Source organism: Olea europaea, chromosome 11 (assembly GCF_002742605.1).
Source record: "Olea europaea var. sylvestris chromosome 11, O_europaea_v1, whole genome shotgun sequence".
Classification (NCBI taxonomy): Eukaryota; Viridiplantae; Streptophyta; class Magnoliopsida; order Lamiales; family Oleaceae; genus Olea; species Olea europaea.
In genome coordinates, this window is record NC_036247.1 from 32,520,774 (window position 1) to 32,537,410 (window position 16,637).

Here is a 16,637-nt window from a genome sequence, read left to right on the forward strand (position 1 = left end):
AAAAAAAAAAATTCAGGTGATGTTTCAACATTATTTGATTGATGACCGTGGATTTGATTATCAATACCAACTCTAGTTTGTAGAATGACTGATTTCTTTAGAATTTTTGGGGCAATTTTTTGTAATTAGGCCAAATGAACGTTGTGGGTAAAGTTAGCAGCTTTATTACCACACCGTTTCATCTATTTGGTGGGGCAGTTGACATAATCGTAGTTAAGCAGCACGATGGAGCCTTCAGGAGCACACCTTGGTATGTACGGTTTGGTAAATTTCAGGGTGTTCTTAAAGGGGCAGAGAAGGTTGTCCGAATAGAAGTTAATGGAGTAGAAGCTAATTTTCATATGTATCTTGATAATTCTGGTGAAGCATATTTTGTACAGGAAAATAACTCTGAAAAGGACAAGACAAATGAGGGTTTGAAGGATTCTGATAATCTCGAAGGCACCTCAGAGAGTAATGATATAGATCACACTTACAATGACAATACTTTAACAGACAATAGGTTTTGTAGACAAGAAGCTGAGGATTTGGATAATGGTGAGGCAGAGGTGCGAGATGAACGCGTTACTCTTGGTATGGACAGATTAGAAAGGACTGAATCTGATAATGAGCGGATATTCTACGAGTTTCAAGATGAGCAATCATCTCAGGAAGGTTTGAGCGAATTATCGGAATATGGTTCAAGTAGATATGGCAATCTAGATAGTCTGCAGCATGTGATAGAATCAGAGAATTTGAATTCAGAAGTAGTTCTGGTAAGTGTAGATGTCCACGTATTGACAGCACCCGTTTCATCGTTTGAGAGGAATACTGAAAATGTGCAACAAAACATGCCTAAGTTTAACGTCAGTCCAGATGAAGGGACCAAAGAATATCACAAAGAAGAATGTTCTCGCGATGCTGGTTATTTAAGTGATCTTGATACAACCACATATAAAGTTACTTCAGGAAGTGAATGAGAGATAAACAATGGCAATCTGGCTTCAAAATATGAGCTGGAGCCTTGTGAAGGAGATGAAGAGCATCTCCATCATGTACAAGAAACTCAGAACACAGCTAATCAAGATAGAAATGTCTTCCTCGATTGTAGTTCGGAAAATATGTCAAGTAGTTTTAAGAGGGATGAGATGTTTAAAAGCTGTTTGGAGCTCATAAAATTGGCAGAGCAGTCTACAAATGCTGATCAGCAAAGTATGAGGTCTTCATTCGAAACTTCTGAGGTTGCTGAAGATCCACATGAAAATTTGCCTCTAAATCCTAAGACAAATTATGAAAGTGAAGAGGGGAATCTTCAAAAATCAAGAAATGAAACTGGATTATCTCCCTCAGATTTTGGATACACCAGCAATGATTCTATGGTTTCTGAAGTTCCACATGAAAATTCGCCTCATAATCTTCAAAAATCAAGAAATGATACTGGATTATCTCCCTCAGATTTTGGACACAACAGCATTGAATCTTTTCCAAAGTTACAGGTTGAAGTTGCAGTCCATGAAAAAGATGCATTTCATACGGATCACATGGATTTTGATAGCAAGCCTGCTCAAGATGTCATCAACGATCAGGATGCAGATAAGCAGATGGATTTAGAGATGGAAGCCAAAGGAATGCAAAGTGTCGAGGAAGCACCTACTTCTGTAGATGAATGCAGTAAAGCTAAAGACATTGAACCTGATACTGAAGTGCCAAGCATAGCTATGAGAACAGGCTTAGGGACAAGTAAGTCAGGCCATCTGGCTATAATAATAAAATTGGACTCAATATTGTAATTGAGAAAATTTTAATCCGGTTTCTCAACTTCTCCAATCACATTCATTTACATGTCTTCAGGGTTAGGGATATCTCTCTGTGGAAACTTGCTTTTTGCTGGCATGGGTTTGAGTGCAGCAGCAGAAGCCTTTGATACAAACGGCATATCAGCTGAGAACTTAAACTTTCTGCCACATCAATTGTTAAGAACGAAAACTTAATTGTTAGAATACGAGGAAAGTGCTTGCCATGGGATAAAGCTGCACCCATCATTCTTGGTATGGCAGCTTATGGTTTGGATTTACCTGTTCAGCCAGAGGATGCAATTCCTGTGGAACAGGGAACTCCAAAAACAAAGGAAAGTGATTCTGGATTGATTTCAACTCCTTCTGGACGCAGATGGAGGCTCTGGTCTATCCCTTTTAGGAAGGTTAAGACTCTCGATCATTGTGGTAGTAATTCATCAAATGAGGAGATCTTTGTTGATTCTGAATCTGTCTCAACGAGCCAACCTGTAGAACTAACATCCACACCCCATAGTGCCGGTGAGTCTCTGCGTAAGCAAGTTACAAGAACTAATGTTCCTACTACTGATCAGATAACATCTTTGAATCTCAAAGAGGGGCAGAATATGGTTAATTTTATATTCTCTACAAGAGTACTTGGACACCAGAAGGTCTTATTTGTTCCTTGATTAATGTTTGTACTTTAATTTAGATAGGCAGTTGGACTAGATATATCCTCTTTTTGTTACTGAGTCACACTTTCTTGATACAGGTTGAAGCTCATATATATTTGTGGAAGTGGAATACACGGATTGTAATTTCTGATGTCGACGGTACAATTACCAAGTAAGATTTATTTACTTCTTACGATCTATTTTGCAATCAGAGTTTAGATTTCTTTACAAGCAGATGCACATATGCGTGCTTTTAGTTACAATATAGTATGCTTGCAGCTTGTACTGTGGGGAACAAAAGAATCAAAAACTTGTATGCCTGCAATATAGACAATTGATCAACTAAAAGCTGATTTTAACCTTAATGCCTTTCACAAGTCCTTATAGCTTATACTATAAGAAAAGCAATCTCTTAAATTTAGTAATGTGCTTAGTAATGTGTGCTCTGAGCAATATCTCGTTTTTCCAAATTATTGGGAGAGATGTAAGAAGGACCGACTCCTTATTCAGCTAGAGCTGAATAATGAGACATTTTAATGTGGTGATGCTAGAAGCCTGACCTATTTTGAGTTATAAGGCTCACATTAGATCCGGTCATTAATATTGTTTCTAAATAAATTATATTTTTATTCATGCTTCAGGCAAAGCAGAAAAAGTCCATCCTTAGACAAGTGAGCTCTTCAAAGAATATGGGTAGACTAAAATCTGATTGGCTAATGTTATCTAGGAAAATGTGTATGCAGGGGTATTTCATATTTGAGGAGTTAAAAAAATAGAGTTTTATTTCTAATTACTCGATATTTCGCGCAATTTTAATGGTAGTGACATAGGATGCAATCAAACAATTATAGGAGAAGGGGAAGGAGAAGGGGAAGGGGGAGAGAAGAAGAGAAAGGAGGGGGTAAAGAGAGGGAGGATATAGAAGGAGGGAGATAGAAAGGGAAGAAGAGTTAGACATACGGAAGCAAAATTTAAGAGAGGAAATACCTTTGTTTCATTATGAAATTTGTGTGAATTATAATGAGCTTCATTTATATAGCTTTGAACTAGTCTTAATTGAAGTAGAAAAATACTATAAAATTTATGAAATCATTAGCAGGAATATGAGGGAGCTTAATGAAATTGGGAAAATGTTAGGTGTTCGAAATTTGTTAAGGAGATGGAAGGCTGATCTTGTCTATTTACAAGAAAAAAAGTTGGAGCTTGTCTTGAGGGTTGTGGTTAGTAGCTTATATGAGACAGCATATAGGGTATCGATTTTTTGGGTCATCAAGGGCTTCAGGAGGCGTGCTAATCATATAGGACACTAGAGCTTTTGATATGGAGGAGGTTAGTGTAAGGTTATTCTCTCTATCGCTTTCACTTAGAAATATTGGGGATAGATTCTGTTGGATGTTTATAGGAGTTTATGAGCCTAATGCTGATGAGAGTAGAAGGGGCTTTTGGGATAAGTTGGCTGGTATGATGGCTTAGTGGAGTCTCCCAAGTGTATTGACGGTGATTTTAATGTGGTTTGATTTCCTACTGAGGGGTTTAGAGATAGGAGACTAATATGGTTATGGATGACTTTTCGGATTTTATTAGGGAGAATATATTGGTGGACTTGCTTATGATTGAGAGAGATTTTACTAGGTCATCTAATTGGGATCAACTTATTAAGGAAGCCTTTTGAGTCTGAGAAGACGTGGTTAAAAGTAGAAGGTTTTGGGGAGCGAGTATGGACTGGGCGGGCCTCCTATGATTTCAGGGGGTCTCCCAGTTATGTGTTGGTCAGAAGTTGAAGGATTTAAAAGTGGATATAAAGAGGTGAAATGAAGAGGTGGTGGGCGATGTAAATTGTCGCACAAATCAGTATCTTTCAGACATAGAAAAGTTGGATAGGCGGGAGGAGAGTCAAGGGTTGATAGGGAAAGAGAGGAAGGGACGTGGAGTATTAAGAGAAAGTTAGAAAGGTTGGCAGAGAAGGAGGAGATTGCTTGACTCTAGAAATCTATGGTCACGTGGTTGAAAGAGGGGGACAAATGCACCAAGTTTTTTTGTGGGGTCGCTAATTCTAAAAGGTACAACAATTCTATCACATTGTTAGAGGTAGATGGGGTTACTTATGAGGACCTACAGGATGTTGAGACCCAAATGATAAGTTTCTATAAGAATCTCTAATAAGCAATTTGGGTGGAGGTTAAAGTTCGAGGGGTTGGATTTTTTTACTATTAATGAGGAGGATGCCAATTGGTTAGAGAGACAATTTGGGGAGAATGAAATATGGAGGTGGTGTTTAGTATGAATAATGATAAGGCTCCAAGATCGCTAGGATTGGACGGTTTCTCGTTCTCATTTTATAAAGTTTGTTGGGAGGTGGTGTGACAAGACATTATGGATGTTCTTATTTTTTTAGTGTGATAAGTTCATGAGAAGTTCTAATGCTACATTTATTGTTCCGATTCCTAAGAAATCGGGAGTGACTGATATTAAGGATTTTAGCCCTATTAGCTTAGTCAATGGCCTATACAAGATTATTGCTAAAGTTCTGACGAATAGATTAAATGAGGTGCTAGGAAAAGTGGTGTCTTAAGTTTCAGAATGCTTTTGTGAAATGGCACTAGATCTTGGATTCTGTACTTATAGTGAATGAATACATTGACTCAAGAATGTACTTGGGGGTTCCAAGGATGTAAGCTCGATATTCAGAAGGCTCATGATTACGTGAACGGAGGGTTCTGTATATGCTTAGGCAATGTAGCTTTAGGATAAGTGGTGTAAGTGAATCCAGTTTTGTATCTCTACTGTTCCATTCTCAGTTTTGGTCAACGGTACCCTTGAGGGTTATTTTCTGAACAATAGAGGCTTAAGGCAAGGGAACCTTTGTTTCCATGGACGATCATAGGGTCATGTATAGAGAATGAGAGGTTGTGGATGAAGTGATGCTCACTAAATGTCGTAAAACAAAGGGAAGTATCACTTGCTGTCGCTAGCCTGTCACTGGCCCCTCGCTCGAGTGCTAGTGTCAAAATTTTAAGCGATGGAGATAGGCAAAATCCAAGCTAGTTTTTCTCTATTTTTCTTTCAACTTTGGATTGCAATTTTTCATTCATCCAGCAATTTCTCATTCATCCAGAATTGATTTTGAGATTTCAAATATACCACGATGATCTACTCGACAAGTAGAATAAGTTAGCCTATTTACATTTGTAATTTGACTATTGGATCAAGTTTGAATATTTAGTCGAAGTTGACACAAAAGTCACTTTTCCACATTGATACTTAACCAAATTTTCTCAATTTTAAACCAATTTTCAATAATCTTCCACATGAATGGAAATTCGAATATGTATATACAATGCGAAAGATTTATGATGCATTGTAGAGAGAGCGGAAAAAACACTGCATATCAGGTAAGGTAGCTTTCGACTTTGAACCTTCCTTTGTGAAATACTATCGGATTTACTTGGCTGATTGGTGAACATGATATTTTGAACCATTCAGCCATTAGCGTAAGCCAAGACAATAATACTCGCACGGACATCTTCCCTAATCCTTTCATGGTTTTCATGATTTGGTTCATTTTGGACCTGAACCGCTCTTGGATTTCATAAATGTTTAAAGAATTTTAGCCACGAACAAATTCTTATTGAAGCTGCCCCACTTCATACTTACATAGGTGACTTCCCATTAAGAATATTCTTACTCCACTTGACTTCATTAAGATATAGGAATCATTAAAAGAGCATCTTAACCTTTGATCACTTTGCAGAAAGCACTTTAATATCATAGGAATGAGTTAGGAAATAATTTCTTAGGTGCTTCATTGAATTCTCATAACTTAGTTTCCATTTGAACAAAGATCTTGGGATCTCCAGTCATCAAGGTCGGGTTACCATTACAAAGACTCTTACGCAGTAGGTTTTAATCACATTCCTTTTGATAAACAACGTACTTGATCTCTATGCAAGCCTTTCATAAGTGGATCTGTGACGTTCTCCTTTGATTTCACATAATCTATGGAGACGATGTCATTAGAGATCAGTTGTTTAATGGGATTATGTTTGTGACGTATATGTCTTAGACTTACCATTATACATATTAATTCGAGTCCTTCCAATAGTCGATTGACTATCCAATGTATTCTTATTGCAAGTATCGGTTCGGGCTAACATGGAATATCTCCCAGAAGTTACGAAGCCATTTCGCTTCTTCTCTGACTTTGTCCAAAGCAATGAACTCAGATTTCATCGTTGATCGAGCTATACACGTTTGCTTTGTTGATTTCCATGATATAGCAGCTCCACAAATGATAAATACATAACCACTAGTAGACTTGAAATCCTTCATGTCGAATATCCAATTTGCATTACACTATCCTTCCAATATCGCAGAATATTTTGAGAAATGTAATCCATAGGTTAATATATACTTCAAGTACCTAAAAATTCTTGTTAAAGCATTCCAGTGATCATGGCTTGGATTACAAATGAATCTACTAAGTTTATTTAAAGGAAAAGCTATATCCGATCGAGTGTAATACGTAATATACATTAGACTGCCTATCACCTGTAAATATTTTAGTTGTGATGCATGCACCTATATTTTGGATTAAGTGTAAACTTGTGTTTATAGGGGTTTTCGTAGGACTTTCCTCAAGCACGTTATACCTCTTAAGTATACTTTCAATATAGTGAGATTGAGATAGTACAATTTCTTCTGATGCTCTAGAGATCTTAATCCCTAATATCACATCAACTTCACCTACCCATGTCATTCATATCAAAATGCTTTGTTAGCATTTTGTTAGTATTTAGCATCATTTCATTACTATTGCCCATTATCAACAAGTTGTCTATACGTTTGCTTTGTGATTTTGAACATTCCATCACACATATATCCTTTTTCTTACATAAATATCATTCTTAGTAAGTATAAATTTGTCGGATACAAATAAAAGCTTGAAGCCATTTTTACTAAGTAGAGACCGGATACAAGATTTTTGCGAATTTCCGGCACATGTAGAACATTATTGAACTTTGGAACTTGCAGAGTTTCCTATAAAGAGTTGTTCTCCATTCAATTCTTTGTGGTTAGAAAACATAGCCTTGTCTGCACATGTGACGGGTAGCACTAGTATCAACCAACGTTGTTATATTCAGAAAGTAAAAAGGTTTAATTCGCAAGTGTAATTAAACACAACAAATTTTGGAGGGTGTGTAAACCAACAAGAAAACAAGAAAATGAGAGGATAGAGATCCGAGGTAAGCGATAATCACTCTCTCCTTAAGACAATATTGCCCTGCAACGGTACTAATAGTGTATGGCACTTGTCTCCGAAGATGCAATAGATTCAACTTGTGGTAAAAACACTTCAAACCACAAGTTTTAGGGAACTTAGAATAGAGCCTTCTCACTACAAGAAAAAAAGGGGTTTGGAATGATTTAGAAGAGTTTTTGCAAGATATTTTATGCAATGCTCAATGCAAAAATGATATGGGATGCATTATGGACGTTCAAAGGATCCTATATATAGAGGATGAGAGGTTGTGAGTGAAATGATGCGCACCAAACCTCGCAACTTTACAAAAGGAATCATCGTTTGCTATCGTTAGCCTATTGTTGGCCTTTCACTTGAGAGCCGGTGTTAAAATTTTAACAAAAAATTTTCGCCTGCCGATCGCTCAAGCGATAGGCGAGCGATGGAGTTAGGCAAAATTCAGGCCAATTTTTCTCTATTTTTTTTCCAATTTTGGACCGCAATTTCTCATACATTCGAAATTGGTTTTGAGATTCCAAATATACCATGATGATCTACTCGACGAGTAGAACAAGTTAGTTTATTTACATTTATAATTTGACTATCGGATCAAGTCCAAATATTTGGTTGAAGTTGACACGAAAGTCACTTTTCCACATTTATACTTAACCAAATTTTCTTAATTTTAAACCAATTTCTAACACATTTATCTAAGGCATGCTAATGTAAGCTTGTAAGCCGTGATGAGAGATGTGTATTGGTTCTTGGTCCTATATGCTTCCAAGCAAATCAAGGATAATGTAGTGAGAACATAATGTGATGCAACAAGGAAAGAACTAAAAGTCTATTCAACCGGAAAGACTAAGAATTAGTAGAATTTGAGTTATTTAGATTATAGTAGTTTGATTTTGACAATGTTATCTTTTATTTCAAGTTTGTTTAAATATGAAGTTTATTTAATTTTGAAGTGCTTCTCTGTATAAAGTGACTTAGGGTGGTGTTTACAAACACACCTGAGATATATGAATAGAACTTTTTCCTTGCCCTTGATTCTTCTCTTTGAACCCCTTTCTCCTTCAATTCTTATTGTTCATTATCAAGTCGATACGTTTCTTGCATCATAATGTCAATGTTTGTTTCCAATTATGACTCACAGTCCCATTTCTATATTTTAGGTCTGATGTCCTTGGCCAGTTTATGCCTTTGGTTGGGAAAGACTGGATGCATTCTGGAATAGCTCGTCTCTTTTGTGCAATAAAGGTAATCACATCAACTGTTTCAATCGTCTGCTTTATTGCATTTGCATTGATTGGAATTCTGCCTAAACAAGAGGGCTCTTAATCCACAGTTGCTTTTACAGTAAGACTTAGAATATTATACTACCAAATATGCACGCGCTCACACACATGTATGTATAAGAATTATTGTTGTGTTTGTATTGTGCGTGCATTTAAAGTTAGGAAGCTTGATATGGACTGGGTTCCAAAATCTCATATGTAATAACGGTGAAATCAATAAGATAAAATCTCTATTCAAAATAAATAACTGATTGAAGTTCATTATATCTGAAAACACGAGCCTGTGGCATTGGTAAAATAGAGCCTACTAAAAGCACCAAGGTGCATATACAGCATACTATGTTCAAGTGTTTCACCCGACACATTATGTTGCAAATTAGATCAGGTTAGGAACTTACCACATTAATTTCTTCTTTAATGGAGCATGCAATCCCATGTAGTTCTGGATGCCTGACTGTAGTTGCTATAGAAGTTATAATCTGGTTAATAAAGTGTGTGTGTGTGTGTGTGTGTGTACATATCTACATATAACAGTTGAAACTTTGTTTTTCCTTTATTTAGTAAAAAGAATGGAAACTTCTGAATCCTACGCATAATGCGTAACCTTTTTAACTAGGCTCAACCGAAGCACAACAGAAGGTCCGTCCATGACCGAGGAATAAACTGGGACTATACTCTTGTTTCTCAAGCCTTGACCATAAGTTTTTCCGAGTTAATATAACATTGAGTTTTGCACAAGCTGTGAATATCTGTTAATCCGTCTGTTTTGCTACTCCAAGTCGGGGTGCTTATATAGATGTTTCTGTGATGACAATTTTATTCCACTGCTGTTATTTTGTTCATGCTGGATGTTCATACCTTACAAGAAATCTTTATTTTTAAATATTTATCAGAATTTCTTCATGGCATTATTAGGAATCTTAAAATGTTTCATTTTTATTGCAGGAGAATGGGTATCAGTTATTGTTTCTGAGCGCACGCGCAATTGTTCAATCATACTTGACTAAAAGTTTTCTTTTCAATCTTAACCAGGTATACTTACTCCGATCTTGAGTGCTAATGGCTTTTTAAGTACATAATGGTACCTTCTCAAGCTTTAGAAGGAGATTTCATATTCAATCAATAAAATGTTTTCATGTATTTAAGTCTTCCATATAACCTGTGTTTTCTTTGATTTATTTGGTCTCTGTGTGATTTGTTAAGCATTTTGATTTGCACGTCTTTATTTCTAAGTTGGGTTCTGCTAGTTAATGCTATCAAGTCATCTTATTTGAGTGCACCACTAGTGCCATTTTTAATGCTATTATTTGGTTGTAGATGTAATTTCATTAAGTGAAATTTGTTCCAATACTTGCAGGATGGCAAAAGCTTACCCATCGGACCTGTTGTTATTTCCCCGGATGGCTTATTTCCTTCATTGTACCGAGAAGGTGAGTTTCATTTCCTTGGAGGACCACTCATTAGCTCACTATCTTCATTGAAGTGGTGAGTAATGCACAGCATTAGAAGTTAATGAATTTTATGTACTGCAGCGAATCACTTGGACAGGAAACTCAATTGACTTTTCCAAAAAGTGGGAAAATTACCGATGTGGTCCCCAACCTATTTTAAACAGAGCAAGTAGGGTCCCAACCTGCAATTTTTGTAGCAACTGGATCCCCAACCTTTCGATTTTATAGCACATGGGTGCCAAACACGTGGTTTCATCTATTTGGATGTTGAAATGTCGTGTGATTGTCACATGACATTTTAATGTCCAAATGGACGGGAACCATTCATTAGAGACCTGCATGCTACAAAAATTGAAAGCTTGCAGAATCAGTTGCTGCACGTTGAAGGTTGGGGACTTTCTCGTTGTACTAGAATTGGGTTGGTATGTAATTTTCCCTCAAAAATCTCATTGCTCTCATGTAAGCTTATGAAGAATTTATTGCAGAAACCTAAAAAGTTACTTATAATTTAACTTTAACCGCACATTCACAACTACTACTCAATTAGTATCCATACATTTCGTGGGATCAATATTTCTACTTAGTAACTGTAGTCGTTTCTATCTTGCGGTAGAACTTCACTTTAAAGGGCAAATGCTAGTTTGAAGTCCTTGGTGAAAAATCTTGGGGAAAAGAGAAGAAACTATATTTAGGACTTTCCTCAATAGCTATTATTTTTGAGCTTGTTTCCATTTTAGAGCTCTTTGGAGTTGTATGAATAAATGCCAAGTTGGATTTAGAAACGATGCTAGCATGCTGACATACCCATCTGCTGAGGACTTGTTGCACGTCATCAAATATTTGTCTGCATGTGGTAACACACTTTGTACCTTGGTTTTATTTTTGGTGTCTCTGATGGAAATATTTTAATCGGTGGCAGTAATAAGAAGGGCTCCTCACGAATTCAAGATTGCGTGTTTAGAGGTAAATGTTAAAGAAGGGTTACAAGCTTTGTGTACTATCCTGCCGTATATGTCAATTCTTTGAAGTATATAAGAACCCATTTTGCAGGATATCAAAACACTTTTTCCTCCTGATTATAATCCATTTTATGCCGGTTTTGGAAACCGAGACACTGACGAACTCAGTTACCGGAAAATTGGGATCCCAAAGGGCAAGATCTTTATTATTAACCCGAAGGTAGTTAAAGTTCTTATATGTTCACTGGAAAAAAATACATTTATTTAACATTCAACAATAAATGTATTTGTACTTGCAGGGAGAGGTAGCCATTAATAACCGTATTGACGTAAAGTCATACACGTCATTGCACACTCTGGTAAATGACATGTTCCCACCAACGTCACTGGTCGAGCAGGTACTAATGCAACAGAATGTCACATATTTTTCAGCTTTCAGCATGTAATGACATTCCTTGTACTGCTTGCCTGTTCAGGAAGATTATAACTCATGGAATTACCGGAAAATTCCCTTGCCTTCCATTGATGACTTGTTATTATGATTTGCTTCCATGTGTGCACCGGATCTTCACTGGCTAGAGATGTTGGCAGATTCTCCCACCTCAGCATTCTTGCGATCATCACCATTTTTTTCTCAGATCCCTCCAGTTTTGTTGGAAGAATAGGTGATAGAGTGCTCATTAGGAAAAACCTATGATGTTGTATGAATAAATCAGTCCTTTGTTGTTGCTTACCTTAAATTCTTACTTCCTTTTCCCTTCATTTGGATGTTTTTTCCTTTCAAGTACGCAATACTCAACACGTGTTAGAACAATTTCACAATAATGACTTATGGTTATCCGTTGTCGAAAGGATCAAGAAGTTGAAAATGGTGGAGGATTGTTCATTGATAAGTGGTTTAGTCTCGAGGGCAGTCATAGACTAAAAGATACTATGAAATTCTTCCTGCAAAATATGGTGATGGTATGTTCGATTGAGAAGATTGCATAGGATTGGACGATACTATGAAAAAAATATTCACCACACATTTACTAAGAGAAGGATAAATGAAAACGATATAAATTGGAACTCCTCTATCATCTACAAGATTCAGGTGACCTCTCGAACAAAAATTAAATGCAAATAAAAAAAGGTAAAAATGTTTGGAATTAACTAATTGAGACAAGAAGAATAAAGTTAATCTATGCCCATTGTGAGTAGGATAACAATTGCACACATTTGATGTGGCATGATCACATCATCGATCAAGTCGTATTTTTTTTAACTTTTTAAAAAGGAAAAAATGTTTCATCGGCTAATGTGGACTTTTCAAAAGAAAAAATGTTTAACCAGTTAACGTGACAATGTCCAACAAGTGGTCATTATAACTTGTGCACACTGTGAACATGATATTATTTCTAACGAAAAGAATTGATTGTACAATCCAATTTTAGTTATTGAAAATATTATAAAATAGAATAATGCTCCTTGGTCAGAGTTAATGTCAGGAGGTGAGATGACGGGGTGTTGTGGCAGGGTGGAATTGGGCGTTTTTTCTAAAACTGTTTAATAATGTATTGACATATATTGTTGTGTCATTGACTAGCAAGATAGTATAAACTAACCGGTTATACACAGCCTCCACATTGCAGCAGAGGGTATTTGTGGGAATTCGCAACACCGTTGAGCGCGAAACGAAAGGCATAAGACTCGAACTCCTCTAACGCTCTTCTTGCTTCCTCTTTCTTCGCTATCCAATGTTTGATCAGTTTATTCCTTATTTTATTTTTTTTCCCTCTACATTTAGACTCTATTTGTTTAGTGATTATACAAATCAGTGCATTTAGATTTTGGATATGTCGTGGCTTCGATCGGCGGTGAACAAAGCGGTCGAAAAAGGTGGTAGCAGTAATCTTACTCGCACCGTCCGCATTTACGCCGACACCGTCGTCCAACAGGCCGGCCAAGCCGTTGCCGGTGGCGCCAAGTTATTGCAAGACCGCATTGTAATTCAACCAATCTTAATCTCTGCGTTTTTATTATATATGTGTGTGTGTCAGATGTATACATCACATACATACACGCGCACAAGAAGTCGATTATGTTCGACTTGTTCGCGTGCACTAAAATTATTGATAATTAAATGCATTTTACTTGAATAAATGTGTTGAACACTAATTAATCACTTAATATCTCCAGTAAATCTGCAACAGTCATATTATCAATAAACCTCTGAACTTTCTGCACTGTTTAGATTCATTGCCTAATGTATGCATATGCACACACAGAGTCGAATTCTTTTTAGAAGTTCTGTTATTTTAAAGTTATTTATAATTGGAGGCAATAACTTGAATTTTTTAGTTTGTTAAATCTTTTCTATTGATAGCAGCTCGGAAAGTAGTCGTCCGGGTCCAGTTGTAGCTGTCATCCTTGAAATCGAAATCATAATTCAGACATATAATCATACCTATGCTTTGATCCTGACCAGGAAATTCACTTTCACTTTTACAAGGGTGATTGTGGTCAATGTGATACAAAGAATTGTAAAATGTATAATCATAAATTAAGATACGATGTATCTACATGGTAGTAAAGAGTTTTAAGAACGCCTTTTAAGGTTGGAAGAAGTTCCTAAGATCCTTTTGCATCAGTGGACAATGGATGATGACTTAGTACAACATAGAGAAAGCACAAATTTAATTTTCATCTTGTATATACGTTATATCAGCAAATTTATTTCCGTGATCGTTTATATAAACCTACCTAAAATTTTCTTAAAGAATATGCTTACACTAGTATTCATTTGGATTCAGAATAGGTCGGTTATTTATGAATCTTTTATTTTCTCATAAATTATTTCAAGGTGTTAAAGATATTTATTGTCTTTGATTGCATGGCACTATAGGCAGCTCGGAATTTCCAAAACTTTAAGCTTGCGGTGAAAAGATTGGAAGAAGTTTCTGTTTCGTGCAGAGGGGCAGAAAGAGTTCAGTTACTAAGAAGATGGTTGGTTGCCTTAAAAGAGATTGAGAGACTACAAGAAGCTGGCAACACTGAGCATCTTGATATGCCTAATGAATCAAATGGGCCTCCAGCAAAGCCAACTGCGGTGGGTGTTTGAAGTGTCTCATATTTTTCTTTCTGAAGTTACATAAATTTCTTAAGAATCACAAGCTTTCTAAACAAATGTGATAGCCTCTTGAAGCTTGTAGATTGCACTTTTGGTTCTTGTGATTTAGCTACTGTCGTTCAGGTTTCAGAGGTGAACTTGAGTCGCCTTAGTCTTCCACCAATGCACAAAATTCCTCAGTTAATTCCATTATGTCAGTTTTATTCAGATTATCTTATCGGAAAGAAGAAAAAATCTCAGTCAAACTGTCTTGAAAATTGTAGAGTTGTAGGCTACCAATTGCAGGCTGAAGCAATACAAGAAAAAATTTCAACGCCCCCATGATTTTAGTCCTCATGATTAATGCTCAGTAGTTACCTACCTGTCTAGCTTGTAATTAACAAACAGATCCTTTTGAATTGATCGGAATCTCAGATTTGTTTCCATCTATTGTTATGCGCTGATACTCAAATTCGTTATGGCTATGAAAATCAAGAAAATCATATCCTTTGAGTGCCCTTGAAAAGCCATGTTCAATCCATTCTATTTTCAGATTCGATTAGATAGTATTTTATACGCTCTTCCCCTGTCCGGATATTTTTTCTATAATGCTATGTTATCTTTCTTGGCTTTTTGTTCTCTCCATGTTAGCATAAGTCACATATATGTATTTCATTATTATAATGGACAGGTTTTATACTACGATCCGGATGTTGGTGGAGAACCAATGTACTTTAATGATGTTTTCCTTCACAGTCAAGCCCTTGAGGGCATAACACTGTCCATGGTAAGTTTAGCAGTCTTCAGTTGCCATTTGGGCTTCTCAATCATTTTAAAACTTTCCCTACTAGATTCTTCTTGTCCGTGGCTCTCTGTTCATTCTTCTTAAAGACACATCCTCTAGATTCTATACTTCGTTTTAGCATATTAAGAATAACCTGAACTCTTTCCATTTCTTATTTTCTGTATTCCAATGAAGAAACTCCCATTCTTCCTTGTGCTCTGTATAGCTTACTTTTCTGGAGTAGATTTATAATTTAATGGGGGGATGATTAAATCATTTCCTTCATTTTTGCCCCTTCTCGTTGCATGTACAGTTAAGTATTTAAGTTGCCATTTGTTCTTTTTAACTGATTGGGGTAAACCATACTGACTCTTTTGTCTGGCCCAGATTCTTGAAGAACCTAATGAAGAGGAAATTTCTTTGCTTCTGGAGATATTTGGGTGATTCTTACTTTAGTCATTTACTTTAATATATTGAAGTTTCTAAGGTCTGGCCTGAAGGGCCTTCATGACTGATCATTATGAAGATTTTGAAGTTGCTCATAGTTTTCTGTGCATTTGCCTTGGTGAAGAATTTAATATGCATATCCTTCTCCTCTTCTCTGTTTTGCATTCAGAATGTGTCTCGAGGGCGGGAAGGAAGTTCATACTGTGATTATAAACATGGTACAAGATTTGGCAAAATCTTTTGCAATCTACAATGATGAAGTGCTGGTAAGGTTATTTAACTGCACGATTTTGATAATTTCACTTGCATGACTAACCATGATGCTCAATTAAGAAATTGAAACATTTGTATATATTTTCCATTGTCCTTTCTTAATTTCAGGGAAAGAGGGAAGAACTACTTCAATATGCACAAGATGCTATAGCTGGATTGAAAGTAAATGTTGAGAGATTAAGGTGGTTAAGAGCTTACCTCCTGTAATTTATTATGTGAGTTCCTTTATGCCAAAAGGGAAATGTTTCTACAGTGAGCTTTAGGGATAGACCCCTATTGATTTATTAATTCATCAAAAAGGGTATAGCACACAGGGTAGGGATTCGTGGGATGTTAGCGCCTTACTTCTTAAATCATGCTATGGATTACTTCAGAAGTTCAAGGAAAAACCAAAACCTCAATATTATATTGTGAAAACTTATTCTTTCCGGTTGAAGAAGAGTTTAAATTTCTTATTGGAGGAGCATCTACCGGTGGAAATATCAGTTTATCTTTTATTATGTGCTTTATTTGCCATGTTTTTTACTCTGAAAATATGTCCTAACTTCATATGCCCTACTCTGAAAAATCCAATGATGATTCAAACTCTGCACAAGAGCTTCCAGGTTTCATTACTTGGGTCACTTCTGTTTTTTTTTTTTTTTTTTTTTGTTTTTTTAAAACAACCCCA

General features: G+C 36.3%; 1 protein-coding gene and 1 pseudogene across 1 annotated transcript in view; both read left to right on the forward strand.

Annotated features, from left to right (window-relative positions):
- The first annotated feature begins 11 nt into the window (after nucleotides 1-11).
- Nucleotides 12-12,200, forward strand: LOC111404111 (annotated as a pseudogene).
- Nucleotides 12,201-12,994: 794 nt separating this feature from the next.
- The window catches only part of LOC111404112, a 22,788-nt gene continuing 19,145 nt past the window's right edge, over nucleotides 12,995-16,637 (forward strand). Inside the window, exons 1-6 of the mRNA XM_023032853.1 lie at nucleotides 12,995-13,360; nucleotides 14,260-14,463; nucleotides 15,155-15,250; nucleotides 15,635-15,687; nucleotides 15,864-15,960; nucleotides 16,076-16,149. Coding sequence (XP_022888621.1) covers nucleotides 13,211-13,360; nucleotides 14,260-14,463; nucleotides 15,155-15,250; nucleotides 15,635-15,687; nucleotides 15,864-15,960; nucleotides 16,076-16,149 — 674 coding nt within the window. The 5' untranslated portion in view covers nucleotides 12,995-13,210. The remainder of the gene's footprint in view (nucleotides 13,361-14,259; nucleotides 14,464-15,154; nucleotides 15,251-15,634; nucleotides 15,688-15,863; nucleotides 15,961-16,075; nucleotides 16,150-16,637) is intronic.